The following is a 15965-nucleotide window of genomic DNA, read 5'->3' as shown; positions in this document are numbered from 1 at the left end:
TAACATAGCAACTGTGCTTGGAAGCTGATTGAGGCGCAGGTCTAAATGAAAACATTTTAATTATAAAGTAGAAAAACGGCAGTACGTACAGCGGATCTATCATCTAGCAACGAACAGCAACACATGTTGAAATTGAACATAATCTAAGCGAGGAGACTTTCCATTTTCACAGAAAGATTACAAAAAAGATGAATGATATACATTTGAAATAAATAGAAATACATATTGAATAGTGTAGCCATTTCTCTTATCTATGTTATTATTGCTGGTATATATTACCTTTTAAATGCATTATGATTTAAAACAGACATTTTTCTGACAACCTTCCGTAGGCGTAAAACAAACATGATCGAGAAAATCATTTTTACACTAAAATTTGACCGTTTTAAACAATAATAAAAAAAAAAAAATAACATTCTTTTTTGTTTCCTCTTCGGAGTGCCACATTAAAAAAAAATCAAATGAAAATGACATTAACATAAAGAGATCAGGATGAGAGAAAACACATGTTGCTCACTATCTAGCAGAATGCCACTTGTGCTATTTGTTAGCTTGGCCATGCGTTTGCAGTCCTGTACACACAAGTCCGATTTGCACAGAGGCCAGTGACTTTCATTGGTGGTTTTGGCTTCACTTTGTCGGGAAATCCTGAGGAGAAGTCACACTGATCCTTGTTGCTGAGAAGCGGGTAACAAGGCAGCGTCATCACCCCCTTGTAGAAGCTTTCTTTTCCTACAAGATGACTGCATGTTGCTGGATCAGAATTAGAATAGAACTCTGCAGTCCGTCTGTGTTTGCATCATCCTTGGCTGCCACACGATGACAGACTGTCATACAGAGAGTCGCTGAGGGACTCTGGCGTTTCCAGAACCTGCGGGCGGCTCGGGGAGAGCGCTTCCTCCGGCCGCTCCCTGAGCAGCTCCAGCCCAGATTCCCGGCTCATCTCAGGAACGCTGGGAGTCCGAGTCTTCCCCCTGCGGCTCAATCCGGACTGGGCTGGAACGGGCAAGCTGCCTTGGTCAACCATGCGGCTGGAGGACGGACCACCAGCCTTCAAGCTCTGACGGGAGACAAGGAGTTTTATGTAATGTGTGCTGTCTTATACAACAGACATCAAGTGGGTTAGAGAAATGTGTGAATTATTAATATCCTGCTGATTAATTATTTCACAGGGAGAGTACTCCTGTGTTCCAACATTATGTAATATGCAAGTGGCGGTTTAAAAATGTATCTTCAGGAGGTATTTTTAGTACACAAGTGACAGAATGGTGCAGATCAAAACAGGCATACCGCTCTGAATGGCGTGCCGTAGGATACCACCTCCTCCTGCTCTTCCTCCACAGCCAGGTACACCTCCGCTGGTCCTGCTGGAGTCTTCAAGTTGGGGAAGGTCCAAGTCTTGGAACGGGGAGAAAACATGTTTGCTCCATGAGCGTCTTTGTCTGCAGGGAGAGACATTAAACACATGAAAAGTTGAATATACAGCTCTGCAGTCGTCCCTCGCTAGATCGCAGTTCGAATATCGCTCGCTCACTCTTAATGCGGTTCAAAAAAATAATAAACCATTGCTGTTTCTTGGATGAATACGGCCTATTGGCAATACAAAAAACAAATGCATATATAAGCAAATTGTATGTATTCTTGGCCTAAATTAAGTTTCAAGCATAAAAATGGCAAAATGAACTAAGTAACACAACTAAAAAGCAAAAATACAAGGAAGAAGAAACATTCTACTTGTGATTGTAGTATTCTACGATGAGTACTAGGTGTCGCCAGAACATGAGACGTGATGGCCAGAACAGGCCGTTATTGTAGGCTTAAATGATCTCACACAATAATAACATCCATCCATCCATCTTCTATGCCGCTTATCCTTGCTAGGGTCGTGAGTATGCTGGAGCCTATCCCAGCTGACTTCAGGCGACAGGCGGGGTACACCCTGGACTGGTTGCCAGCCAATCGCAGGGCACATATAGACAAACAACCATTCACACTCACATTCATACCTATGGAAAATTTACCGTAAAGTCGCCAATTAAACTACCATGTATATTTTTGGAATGTAGGAGGAAACCGGAGTACCCGGAGAAAACCCACACACGCATGGGGAGAACATGCAAACTCCACACAGAAATGCTAATAACAACATAATCATCATAATAATAATAATAATAATAACAACATGGGCTACCGTTGGGGCCATAACCCACAACAAGCTAAAACTCAACTCGGAACCTCTGACGTCACTTCCTGTCTGCCTTGCAGTGGTCCCCTCGGGAACACAAGCAGGAGTTTTATGAAATGACTTATTTACTCTTATGGTGTCGACTGTATTGGGTAATACGAGTGTAAAGCAGTGTAAAGCCACCATTGCAATACACTGATGAGACAATGGCCACCGCAGGAAGTGCACTGTCCAGAAAAAGACAAGGAACTGTTAATGTGTGAGTCTATGTTATTTATGTCTAACGTGTCTTATATGTTTCTATCTACTAGATTGGTAATACAAACGTAAAGGTATTATAGGGGTGTTATTTCATCTCTAGATGGCTCTAATGTTAAAAACCCTCATTTAGAAGATCGTAAACAGGTTTTCTTTGCCATACCTATGAAAATATTCCATTTATTAATATAGAATCCTACTTCACAAATTCACTTATCGCTGCCGGGTGTGAACCAATTAACCTCGATAAAGGAGGGACTACGGTATGTTGCTTCTGAGGTCTGCTGAAAGAAGTTAGGAAGATCACGCATCATTGCTGAAACTACTGCCGTCATCCTACATACAAGTAGTTGTGTTCTTGTTCCTGTTCCTGGATGGGCTTCTTTGTTTGTGTCCAACGTGTCTGACAATAAATAGCGCAATAAATCAGGATTCAATGTCAGTTTTTCCACATGATATCCTAAGAGGCTGCATCGCCAAGGATCTGAGCACTTCAAGTGTAACATCTCTGTGCACCTTCACGGATGAGGCCGGCTGGGCTTCTTCCCTCCATCTTGGAGCCGTGCTGCATGGTGGGAATCAGCTGTTTGTGCGGCGTGTAGCAGTCCTCCTGCGGCGTCGGCTCCCTGTCCAAAGTGCGGGCCCGTCGCCCGGCCCTCCCAGGGGAGGCCGAGGGGTGGTGCTCGGCCCTCGTCTTGGACAGGCCTCGTCCTGCCGCGCCGCTGCTGCAGTCGGGTAAAGGGAAGGTGCCGATGCCGCTGTCCAGCGTGTAGGTGGAAGCACCAGATCCTGGAGAAACAGGAAGTGATGAAGCCTCAACAACAAATTGGTCGTGCACTACAAAAATCCCTAATCTTAGGGGTTTTGAGAGGTCTGAAAGAGGAGTCCGGGAGGCCACCTGAACAGAGAGGGAGGGCTGCGGCACCACCAATCTCCCACATACAATGCGACCCTTTCATCCCTTCCTAAGAGGCACCTTGGCTTCAGGTGTGTCCATGAGCACTGTTACATCTGGTTGGATTGCTAATGTGGGCCATTCCACACAAATGACTCACTGGCTGGCAGATGCCCCACTCAGTTGCATCTTAACATTCTGTGGTCGTTTTGTACCACAAGAGGGAAACTCCTTGTCTGGGCATGCCTCTACCTTCGAGGATGAATCCTTTCTATCCTGCACCAACCCTTCAGACAGACTAGAGCCGTCCTATTTAGTCAGACTAGAGCTGTCCTACCTGGTAAGTGAGGATGACCTCATGAAGGCTGCTCGGATGGAAGGTTAAACGTCTTCTAAGACGACCTGAACATTCCAGTTGCAATCAATACAATGACCCGGATGAACCCTTGCTGATCTCAAGTACAGTCGTCCCTCACCGCGTCACCGTTTGACTTTCACGGCTTCACTCTATTACGGTTTTTGCACAATATATGAATTAATAAATCATGCTGTTTCGTGGTTGAATACGGCCTATTACTAGTCCAAAAAAAAATGCACATTTAAGCAAATATTTACATATTTTTTTTCTCCTAAATTAAGCATTTTCAAGCATAAAAATGGTTAAATTAACTAAAACGCAAATATAAGGCACTCAGAAGATGCATTCAAATACCTGGTGCTATGTCGTATTTGACACTGGTCACTAGGTGTCAGTATTTCCTGTAATGATTGGTCAGGGACACAAGCATCAGTCATGACGAGCTAAAGTCCAACTCCGAAGCCCAAAGTCACATCCTGTCCTCCACACGTTCGGAACACATTTATTGCAACACACGAGGATGAGTCTTATTTATGTCTTCATTTATTTATTACGACGTATGTCTTCCTCTGATTGTGTCTCATATATCAGGTAACACAAGTGTAAAGGTGACTATAGGGTGTTATTTCCCATCTACTTATTCATAAACAGGCTTTCTATGCTCTGACTACAAAAATATTAGATTTATAAATAAAGAATCCTACTATCACGGTTGGGTCTGGAACTGTACTTAAATCTGAGATATATTACTAAAAAAACTACAAACAAAAACTCCCAAAAAAATTGAAAACTTAAAATACAAAAACATTTGCACAGCACTGTAAATAATTTGTCATTTGTCACCGGCAATAAAAAGCATGTATCTCAAATGTGTTTTTCACAGTTTTTTGGTAAGAGGAAAAACATCATTTTCATTGGAAAGCAACAAAAAAGTATCACAAACAATGGAGGCGACCCAGTGGGACACATTGTGGTTGTCTGCTACCAAGAAATTCCAGTTTTGTCAAGCCTTTATACTTTTTTTATCAGCCCAATACAGTACAACATGTATCCAAACAGTGGATGTCATCTGATATCTTTTTGTAAAAACTGGCACCATCAGCCCAACGTTCCTTTTATATGTCTTCTTACCTGCAAAGTGCTGGGAGTGAACCGAATCGCTCAGGTTCTCGTCTGATGTTATCTTGCCGAGTCGATCGGATTGCTGCGTGAGAAACAACACATGACCCGTCAACCCTCCGTTTTCACCGTGAATCTACAATATTTTGCCCTTCTTTTCTGGCGCCCTTCCATGTCCATCATTTCCCATATTTTAGCTTTCAGGAGAAAAAAAAAAAGCACAGCACAGCTTCCAGTCTGCTCGTCACTTGGGTAACATCGGTATAACACATCCTGTAGCCGGTACAGTCAGGCCTTTTGCGCCACAAAAGGACGCAGTCAGGTATTTACCAACGTCCGCTACTGAACATTTCGGTGGAAGATTTCAAAGTTTTTCAAATGCAAACGTTGGCAGGTATGCATGAGGTGTGCAGGCAGAGTTGCAGGAAAAAAAAACATTATGGGCCTGAATGAATTTGATATGTGTCTTCATCTTGTTGATATGACACAAAGACAAACCTTTTCTATGTCATCCCCGCCGCCGGTGTGACTGATGATGTCGCTCTGCTGACTGAAGACCGGCCTGGAGGTCTTACAGTCGAAGGAGAGCCGCCGCTGTGGCATGCTGACGGGGTCTTTGCCATCCACTCTGCAGTCAGGAAGCACAAACATTTTGTCATCGCACAAACGCACGACATTTCCTAACAGCTTCTTCCTTGTATACTGTATTCAAATGGGTTCAATTAGCAACACAAAAATGATTTCGATTTCACATGACAGGAAATATGTAAAGGATGTTTTCATCAATCATAGTCCAGTGGAGATGGAAAAAGAAAAACAGACCATTCCAAGAAGAAGGTGTCAATGTAACAAAGTCTTCACCTGTTTAGCAGCTGTTGCATGAAGTTGTCCGAGCGTCCTCCCCTGTACATGACGGCCAGCTGTCCCTGTGCCTGGTCCATCACCACCTCGCAGGAGTGACCCCTGCCCGACCTCTCCACGTACGCCCTCTCTTCCTCCAGCGCCCTCCTCAGTCCCTCGGCCTTCTCCATCAGCGTGGAGATGTTCAGGCCTTCCACGCCTTCTTTACACCTGCTGGCCATTTTTACAGAGTCCTTGCCCACCGACGGGATGTTTATCTTCCACTCCTTCTTCTCCTCTTTTGCTTTGGGGGCGTCGGCCTTGCGGCTGAGCGCAGGCAGCTTGCTCTTCTTGCGGCCGAACCAGCTGGCGATGCCATTGGACGCCTTCTGCTTGACCTCGCCACCCTGGCCCTGACCTCGGTCCTGCTCCTGGAGCTTTAGCATGTTCTCCTCAATGCCCTTCATCACCTTCTGCTCGATGGCTGACTGCGGGCTGGGCGCCGGCGGTGGCTGTGGTTTTTCCCCCTCAGATGTGGGAGGTCTCGGAGGAGGTGGTGGGAGGCTATCTCCATACATGGGATTCTTCTTACCTTTGCCACTAATTTTGGTTCTTTCCTCTGACTTGGAGGAGTAACGAGGGGCATCTGCGGGTTTGCCGGCTCTGTGGACGGAAGGTTTGGACGGTGACTTGGGGGGTATTTTGTTCGGGCTGCTGCTACTTTTGAGATTGTAGGAGAGATTGAGCGAGCCGGGACACTTTATGTTGTTGCGTAGTACCTGTGGAGTGTCGGTGTTAGGCGACGGTAAACCTATTTTGCTTTTGGAGCATTCTGTCTTGGTCACACAAAGACCCGACGACGGAGATTTGACACCTTGCTCATAAAGTTGAGAGGAGCCCGGGTACTTCAACCCCCCGCTGCTACCTCTGGGTTTACCATCCAAAGAGTCTGTAAATTTGGAATGTCTCTGCTCCTCCTTGTGGAGCTCGACAGGCCTCTCTGCTGTCTTACTTTTTTCCTCGGCAGCCTCATTCACGGCATCTACAGGCCTTAACCCTGCTTGTAAGTCCTCGGAGCTCCTCAGCTTGCCCAGCGCAGCCAGCCTGTCCTTAAAGGCATGGTGACTGGAATCAGCCTGAGACCTCGCGGGGCCTGTCGCAGGCCTCTTGGGAATGGAAGACGCGTCACTTCTTCTGGCTGGCGGTGGCGGTGGCGTCTGGGCGACCTCGCAGCTCTGGGCAGTGACCTCCTCTCGGGTTTGTGAGGAGCTAAGCTTAGCATTAGCGAGCGCCGACGAGTTGGGCAGGCTGTGATGGTTCACCCACACCAGACTGTCTTCATCGTCTTCATCATCTGACGTCAACTCAAACGAAGAGGATGATGACTGCTTTCGCTGAGGAAACGTAGTGAGGACGCTCTCAGGAAGTGATTTCACAAGCTTCCTTTCACCGCCGTTTGTTTTTGTTTGAGATGGAAGAGTGGTTCTTTTCTCCTGAGCGTGGGTGGGCTCCTGCTCTCGAGAGTTAGTGGTCATGTCACAAATGTTTTCGTAATGTGGGATACTCTGAGATGCTTTGGGGGAGGATGTGGATGAGGGAGTGGCCGTTTTAGAGCCAGCGCCAGCTTTGGGTGCAGAGAAGCTGCTGTAACTATCGTCTTTAGCAGGCGGGGAGGGGCAGGCGTCTTCGGGCTGCGGTGGGGAGGTTGGTGCAGAGTGCGTGGCGGGGTAAGATTCAGACCTGGTGGGCGGGGGCGGCGGCTGTCTGCACCGCTCAGTGGTTGTGGCTCTACGGGTGGGAACAGGAGAGTGGTACACCTCATAGTTGTTGGTGCGACAGGGGATCCTGGAGCTGCGGGTGAGTTGGGGGCTCAGACGGACGGCAGGGCTAGAAGCCTGACACTTCTCCCCTATAGAGGGGATCTTTAAGAGCTTAAGCAGCTTGGACGGCGAGTTGATGGCGGCGGCTTTGACGTCACTGAGGCAGGAGGAGCTTGGGCTGACGGAGGCGCTGGCTCTCACATTGGAAGCCTCATGATCTGCATCATCCTTCTCTGGGACCGCGTCATTGCTGCCGATGGAGGAGAGAGGGCCTTCACTTGAGTCACGGTCGGGGACGGGGGCGGCTTCTGAACTAGACACATGGGGGACGGGAAAGAAATCAGTGAGTTCTTCACTGTTCTGCTTCTGCTCCACTTCCTCCCGGCTCTGACTGGTGGTGTCAACGCCGCCTACTGGTGGCTGGTGCGCGTCATTCTTGGTGCATTGTTTTGACGGTGGGACAGGGACAGAGACAGATTCCGCCGTTCTGGTCTTGCTGTGACATTCGTTCATAGTGGCTGCAGGAGCACCATGGGTCTGGGTGGCGGCGGGAGAAGTGCAGGGGTGGATGCATGGCTTCGGAGGTCCTTCTGGGCTCCTTTTGCAGTGTAAACAGCAGGTGTTGCCCCCCTCACACTTCACTGCCCCGTCACCGTTGACATGTTGGAGTGTTTCGGCGTCAGAGTGGGAGCAGTGGCAGTGCGTGTGGTGGGATTTGCACTGCAGCGGGTCCGCTGAGGCGAGAACGGCCTCTGTGGACATGAGCACCTGGCTGTAGTCGCAGAAAGACAAGCTCGCAGTGGCCGGGTGGAACTTGAGAGGGTCCGTCTCCTCCATCTTGCGCAGGACCTCCAGGATGTGTGCTTTCTTCTTGAAGAAGGGAGAAAGAGCCTCCATGGAGGCGGCGGGGCCTCGGGGGCCAGGAGAGGAGTGTTGAGTGCGGTAGCCATTTCCCTTTGGACAGAAAGAGAATTCTATCACCATCAATAACACTGCTGACACAAAAGACCTTTAAGTGCATGCGTACAGGAAAGGAGTGCGTGGAAGATTAGAGGCATGGGCCATTTTTAGAAACAATACTGGAGCAAATGTCAGACTTCCGGTATTATGTCGTCATGTGCTTTCAGTCTGGTATTCAATCATCACCTTGGCTTGTGCTTCAGTCTGAGCAGCCTCTAAATGCTTGGCAGAGTCATTGTGCAGCTGTGCATTGTAGTCTGGGAGGGGTCCCGCTTGGACCTGTAACCAGAGACTCATGAGGCAGGCATTGTATACACACTACAAGCGACTGTATACACAACAACCACAGCAAAAAGGAGAAGATCCATTATTCAGCAAATTTGGAAAGTCAAGAGTGATTGGCGCCTGCATTTCCCAGAACGAGGCTTGGCTGCTTACAAATGGGGGAGAGATTCAAGAAGGTTTGTGGCAGTGAATATAGTGAGCAGACATACAAGCTGCAAAACAAAACACAACAGTCACCAGGAAACATCCTTATGCTTGGATGACTTGCATATCACTGACATCACTTGAGGCAAAGGACCAGACTGAAATCAGAACCTTCTGGCACCGAACAGAATTAATATCATACTACTATCAATATGGTTTACTGTGCTCACATTCAGGCAATTGTAATGGTTGAGATTAGCATGATTTTTACTTCCGCCATGTGTGAATCCCCATTTTGTGAAAGTTTTCACAAACAACAATGTTGAGCTGCCTGTTCAGTCAACATTCAGCTTGTGAACCTCCCTCACAAGACTGACACTGACATTTTATAGAGAAATTGTGCATTTTTCAAGTTCTTACAATTGGAACGAAAACTTGATTTGTTGGTATTATGCGGCCCCCTCTTGGTTTGGCGTGCGAGACAGAAAATGTGTTCAGAAGCCCCTTAAGCTAAAGCAGGGGCGTCAAACTCGTTTTCACCGTGGGCCACATCGCAGTTATGGTTATCCTCACAGGGCCACTTTTTATAATTCTATTTTAGAAATTTGTTAATTAATTATTACATACATTTTTCATTAATTCGTAATAAAAAAAATTGTCATTTTAAATTGGATTTGACAACCAAAAAATATTAGGTTTTCTGTCAATATTGACAACAAATACATTTAGCAAGAAAGATTATCTTTCTGATTAAAAAAAAATAATAACTTAAGTTGTTTTTGTTAGTAATATTAATTTTGTTTTCACTTTATTATTTATTGTAAATGTAACTGTAAATGTTTATTAGATTATTGTAAAAATATGTTTTAAATATAATTTTTTTTTATATTATTGTAAAAAGATTTTCTATATATTACAATTTTTACTTATTTAAATATATTTATATTAAGTAAAAACAAAAATACTATAAAAAGTAAAATAATGAAAAATAAAGCTTTAAAAAGCAGACTAAATTAATATTAATAACAAAATTACAATGTATATACAAATATTTTTAAAAATAATATCAAAATAAGTGTCCTCTTGACATGCATTATTTCAAGGCTTTCGCGGGCCACATAAAATGATATGGCGGGCCAAATCTGGCCCCCGGGCCTTGAGTTTGACACCTGTGAGCTAAAGTGATGTGTTGAAGAAGAGTCACCTGGTAGTGAGCCGCGGGATGATTGGGAAGCTTCTGCTGAAAAAGTTCACAAAGTGCTCGGTTCTGTCTCTCCAGGTCAAACACCAACATCTTTAACTTGATGCACTCTTCCCTCAGATCCTGCTCATTAAAAACACACAGAATAGTCACACAACAGGCAGCTGACACGTCACTTTGATGGCAATGCTAATGCTACTGTACTTTTTGTTACCTTCTGATTTAGCAGAGCTTGGACCACGTGGTTTGCCACCTGAAAACAAAAATATGACGTTTGTACTTTTGCTGATTTATGACGTCACATTTCTTTGTTAGGAACTCACCTCATCCAAGCATCTCTCATAAGCTTCTCTCTGACTCTCATTAGCCAGCATCAGGGCGGAATTTTCTGCCTGTGTGGGAGAGAAATGATCAAACATTCCATAATCATCATCTGGGTGACATGTGTGTACAAAACATAAAACATTCCAATTAAAATACGATGTAAAAACACCAAACACGAACAAGACCAATGGTGCTGTGTGTTTGTTTATATGTTTGATTATATATTTCTATGAAAATTGAGAGAAAATATCCTTCCTGCTATTTTGTTCCTATTTTCATAGAAATATTTTGACTATTTAAAATGGACTGTATGCAACAGGTTCCCTGGCCGTCTAGAGGGCGCCAACATCCGAATGTGCTGCAAGCATTACGTCCCGCCCTCTTCCTCCTTTGAGTACGCAAAGTACGCCCCGCATAACACACGCATTAGTTATGTTTGTTGTCAGCTAATTGATAGCAATTTGGCAAAGTTTACAGACTCATGTTAGCTATCACTGAATGTATAGCCTATCGTAACAACATTAATGTCAATTGTTGGACGCAAATCTACTACTATACTACTTCTGTGTGTGTGTACGTGTTACAACATGTACGTGAATACCAGACAGCCGTGAGCGACAGCCATGAAGGGCAGTTATTTTATTCCAAGCAAAAACTTACAAGAGTTTTTATTCAGTTTAAGTTGTAATTGTGAAAAATGTATCTTCTGTGCAATATGTTCTTTTAAACCACTACTGGTAACATATGCTAGCACGCGGTGGTGTTCTTATATTTTCTGGCTGAAAAAAAAATGCAATCTTGAGCCAGCTACATACATTCCCTATCATAACAGGACCTTCATAACAGGATTACCAAAAAAAATCCTGTTTAAAATGTGCTAAACTGATGACTATAATTAAAATAACCTATTCAACTGTGCCTTTTCCCCGTTTTCCTCACCTCCAGCTCTTTCAGCCGGTCCATGAGCTCGCTACTGTTGTCCTCCAGGTAAGACTCCACATCCGCCTCCTCACCCTCCTCGTCCGAGCAAAAGTCCTCATCACACATTCTCTGCTGTGTCTCATCAGACATCGTTCTCATCTGGAACACACAGCCAACACACATACAATATCTGTAGATAACAGCAGAAGTCAAATTAATATTCTTGTCTGTCTGCACCGCCCATTGTTTTCTGTGTCCTAATTGGCTGTAGACCACTGTCAATCAATCAATCTCCTCCGTGCCATCCTGCCATGTCTCCTGTGTCATCGCTAGCTTGCTTGCTTGCTAACTTGTAAATGAATCTTCGGTTCGTCTGCAGCAATATGTTTTAACAAGGATACAAAAACGCTACAGTACAGCGCAACGGCGCCAGGACGAAAAGACACGGTCACAGGAGAAAAACTACGCGTGAGTGACTTAATAATTTCTTGTGTCCTACCTGCGGGTTGATCATGAAAACTCAAAATGAAGGTTTGAACTTCTCTGAGAGTGTTTAAACAAGAGAGAAATGTGATAAAATGTTAATGTCTGTCTGAGAAATGTGTATAAAATGTATGGTGAGGGGTTTGACAGCCTTAAAACATATAATCATTGTAAAAAAACAAAGTTGGCTACTTCGCAGATTTCACTTATCACGGGCTATTTTGGGAACCTATAAAAACGTGAAACGAGGGGAACACTGTATAACAATAAAGATGACCTTACTCAATCACATGGTAGCATTAGAAATGGGTTGTACTGTGTAGAAATGAATTGAAAGCCAACACTCAGTCCTTTGTTATCTAAGAAGATCAACAGAAAGACAGAGTGGCCTGCTTCACATCAGACAGTGTGACATTGTTATCAGCGTGATCAACTGACAACAGCAACACTCAATCTCACGCTACTTTTTGGGTGTCTCCATGCAAGCAAAATTTAGTGCTTTTTTATCGCCTCTACATCACCGCCTTAAATAATCCTGCAATGCGTGACACAATCACTGGATTGCATTGATAAGACTTTTGTACTTGTGTTCCTCTCTTTTAGCAAACTGTAACACTTCACTGAGCCTACAAGTCTGCAGGGCATCCCAACCACCAGGCTGACTGGCTGGCTGGCATCAGACAGACCACAGGAAGTAGCTGAGTCCATGTGTACCCAGATCCAACGTCACACCTCGCGAGTCTGATGCTGTGACTGGAGGGCAATCAGGGAGTGGCACAGTTTCTAGTCGGGTTAAACCTGACTTGGACAGCTGACACACAAACCAACTGCTCTAAATAATACACTGCCAGAAGGAAGTCATAAAGTTTCTTTATTTGTTGAACCGCCTGTAACTGTTTTTGTAAGCAAATGTAATGTCAATACTTGGGATGGGCATTTGACTACCGGAAATATCCTCAAATGACTGTGGAGAAAACGAACAAGCAAATAATTAATTTTCATTTTTAAGTTGGAAAAAATTCTCCATCAATGTTTTGAACTCCTTTTTTCATCAGTTGTTGGATTTAGCACAATTTCCATGGATCAGGAGTGTCCAAAGTGTGGCTCGAGGGCCATTTCGGCCTACAGCTTGTTTTTTTTATTGCCCCTCGGTATGTTTTTAAAATAAAATAAATTCATTGTTAATGAAATATATTATTAGATATTACAATAATTTGCTTAATCACCTATAACACAAGGGTAAAATGTCGATGTTTTGTTCAAATATCTTAGCATATACAGTATCTATATACAGTAATCCCTTGTTCATCGTGGTTAATTGGTTCCAGACCCGACCACAATAAGTGAATTTCCGTGAAGTAGGATTCCTTACATTCTAAATTAAATATTTTCGTAGTTGGACCGTAGCAAACCCGTTTACAACCTTGAACATACAGTTTTAAATATTATTAGAGCCCTCAAGAAATGAAATAACACCCCTATAATCACCTTTACACTCATATTACTAAAAATATATATATATAATCAGAGAAAATAAGCCGGAAGTGATGTCAGGGATTCAGAGTTGAGCTTCAGCTGGACTAAGTATGGCCACAACAGTAGTCAATGTTGTTATTGTGATTATTATTGTTACTATGTTATTATTGTGCCTGTTGTGAGGTCATTCAAACCAGCAATAAAAGCCTGTTGTTGGCGATCAAGTCTGGTGCGTGTTACTACTTGTCACCTTGTGGCAGTTCATCAACGTCTTATATTGCCTTAAACTGTATTTGTATTTTAGTTTATTTTGAACATTGCTAGGCTTGAAAAAGCTTAATTTAGGCTGAGAAGACATAAAAACCTAAATATGCATTTTTCTCTAATAGGCTGTAGTCAACCACAAAACAGCGACCATTTATTAATTAATTATTTTTTGAAAAAACTCAATAGAGCGAGGGAGTGATGTTCAAACAGCGATGTAGCAAGGGACGATGGTTGCAACCAAGTAGCACACCTCATTTTATCTCAATTGTAAGACATGACTAATGAATTCACTTCATCAATGAATTGTTCATGAAGTCCATACTGACACAACATGTATTTATGATCAGAAATGTAGTCATTTTTGGTCAAGGTCTGATATAAATTATAATGCTGTGTCATTTTCCCTAAACCGCTCTTTCACAATAGAGTCCCATGAATCCTGGTATAGTCCCTTTGCAATTTATCCAAGCCTTTGGGGACGAAAAAGATGTATTGATGGAAAAACCTGATCCATGTAGTATGTTCTGGTCATCATCCGACCTCATTTCAAACATTACTAAACCTAAACTTGACCAAATGAAACAAGCTAGGTCAATCTGGACTCATCAGACCACATGACTGTTTTCTATCGCTCTGTAGTCCAGTCTTCAATCTGTAATCTCTGTGGTCTTCAGCAAATTGAAGACTTTTTCCTCTTAAATCTGTTAAGACCCACTCTTGTGGGTTTTATTCACAGTGAAAGCAAGGGAATGCCCTTCATTTCGCGTCAAAGCTGTGAGGACTATTGTTGATGTTTTCACCAATATATTTCACTAAAGATGCGGCTTTACCACTATTGTTCCAGGTCATTAAAATTAATGTTTAATTAACAAACATACACTGACAGTACAAGTTAAATTTCAAAGCAACTCCCAACCTGGCAAGAGCTTCGACATGGCATTCCCATCCCTGCTGAGGTGACGATTCATATAAAACCTAACAAAGGAGCCTCGATCTACTCACAATAGCACAATGTCACGCTAAAGTAAAGCTGACACACTCAGAGTGACAATGCCAACACTTGGGTCATTTTTAGCAGGTACAGGTACACTGAAATATCAGCACAATTCAGCTTTCATTAGAAACCCCAAATATGAACCTGATGGCGTCACCAGCTGTCGAGTCAGGCTTCTTTGTCATTAATAATTACTTCATTGCCTTGTTAACAAATAGCAAGGCATTACATGCAAGAGTTCACCTCCTGTAGAGGAGATAATTGTTCTACTGTATACTTAAACACACAGGGGGTAATGTGTATGCGTACATAGTACATGATTATTCACTTGACTGCCATAAATGGTGAACAGGACCAAATCTGTATTTAATGATTCACAACAAATGCACTTTTAATCCCATTTAAATAGTATTCAATAAAAGTGTAACTGTATAGAGAAGCTGTAGAGCCTATGGCAGCCATACAGTGCATGCATCCACCAAGTATAAGACCGTCTTCTGAGAAGGCTTCAAACACTTTCATTGTGTAACCGGAGCTGTTTGCAGAGTGTTTACAGGAAGATTATTGAACATTGCTGGTATGGACGGCATAACCCCCACTGACCAACCTGAGTGCTAACCAGAGTGTCAGTTTTGCATCCAGCGTAGTCCAAACTATAGATACAACGAAAGTCTGATCAATTCTTAAGGAAGGAAGTAGACATTAGCTATCCATATGACCTTCGTTAACAGACCCCTACTTAAAAGGTCAGAGACAACAGATTTTCCCCTCACGGATATATAATGAAGCGACAGGCGACAGGCCCGACAAAGTTCACATTGAAATTACAGCATGCACTAAAAGACAACAAAAATGATGCTAAATATATGTTGAACTTTGCTACCACAGCTGCTGTGGTTTGCTTTCATGCACAAATAACACGTCACAAGCTTCAGCCAAAACTACAACTTGTTTTAAAATAGTCACACATCACACATTGTGAATTCACATCTACTTTCAAGTGACATCAGTGTATCTGACATCACTGTGTTTACTGAACATGCTGCAGTTATTGATAATAAACACCACCTTCCCAACAAACACAGCCAGGAAACTTAAAGGAATACAGTGTCAGGGGGCCAGTACGGGGGACGGAGGGTTAGCTGTGCTGAAGCAAGGTATGCTAGAACTGGACTGGTGTAAGAGGGCCCTCAGTGCCACAGAGGACCCTCCACTACACTGTAATGACTGACTCACAGCTGCTGGTGTTAGAGGGAAAGGAGAGGTGACCATGCATAGTAGGATGTCAGCACCACTCATGGCCTCACTGGTGACCTCACTGCTTTACACTGCTGTGACATCCCAAGTACCACTCTCTGACAAGTGATTGTGTCATTGGGTGACTGTATCCATACACAACAAGCAAATGTTGTAAAATGAAAGTTTAAGAGTCAGG

The 15965-nt window shown here is 43.7% G+C and overlaps 1 protein-coding gene across 3 annotated transcripts in view; it reads right to left on the bottom strand.

Annotated features, from left to right (window-relative positions):
• Window positions 1-42: 42 nt before the first annotated feature.
• The window catches only part of nckap5l (NCK-associated protein 5-like), a 39157-nt gene continuing 23234 nt past the window's right edge, over window positions 43-15965 (bottom strand). For 2 of the 3 annotated variants that reach the window (XM_054771453.1, XM_054771458.1), the window contains exons 3-13: window positions 11329-11469; window positions 10389-10457; window positions 10280-10318; window positions 10069-10188; window positions 8622-8714; window positions 5677-8429; window positions 5314-5443; window positions 4828-4900; window positions 2960-3232; window positions 1291-1442; window positions 43-1060 (exon numbers count right to left, since the gene is read on the bottom strand). In XM_054771453.1, coding sequence (XP_054627428.1) covers window positions 800-1060; window positions 1291-1442; window positions 2960-3232; window positions 4828-4900; window positions 5314-5443; window positions 5677-8429; window positions 8622-8714; window positions 10069-10188; window positions 10280-10318; window positions 10389-10457; window positions 11329-11469 — 4104 coding nt within the window. In that variant the 3' untranslated portion in view covers window positions 43-799. The remainder of the gene's footprint in view (window positions 1061-1290; window positions 1443-2959; window positions 3233-4827; window positions 4901-5313; window positions 5444-5676; window positions 8430-8621; window positions 8715-10068; window positions 10189-10279; window positions 10319-10388; window positions 10458-11328; window positions 11470-15965) is intronic. The other variant, XM_054771466.1, reaches the window with a different exon arrangement.

This window comes from Dunckerocampus dactyliophorus, chromosome 1, assembly GCF_027744805.1.
Source record: "Dunckerocampus dactyliophorus isolate RoL2022-P2 chromosome 1, RoL_Ddac_1.1, whole genome shotgun sequence".
NCBI lineage: Eukaryota > Metazoa > Chordata > Actinopteri > Syngnathiformes > Syngnathidae > Dunckerocampus > Dunckerocampus dactyliophorus.
The sequence above is the reverse complement of the archived record's forward strand: the minus strand, read 5'-3'. Positions and strand labels throughout refer to the sequence as shown.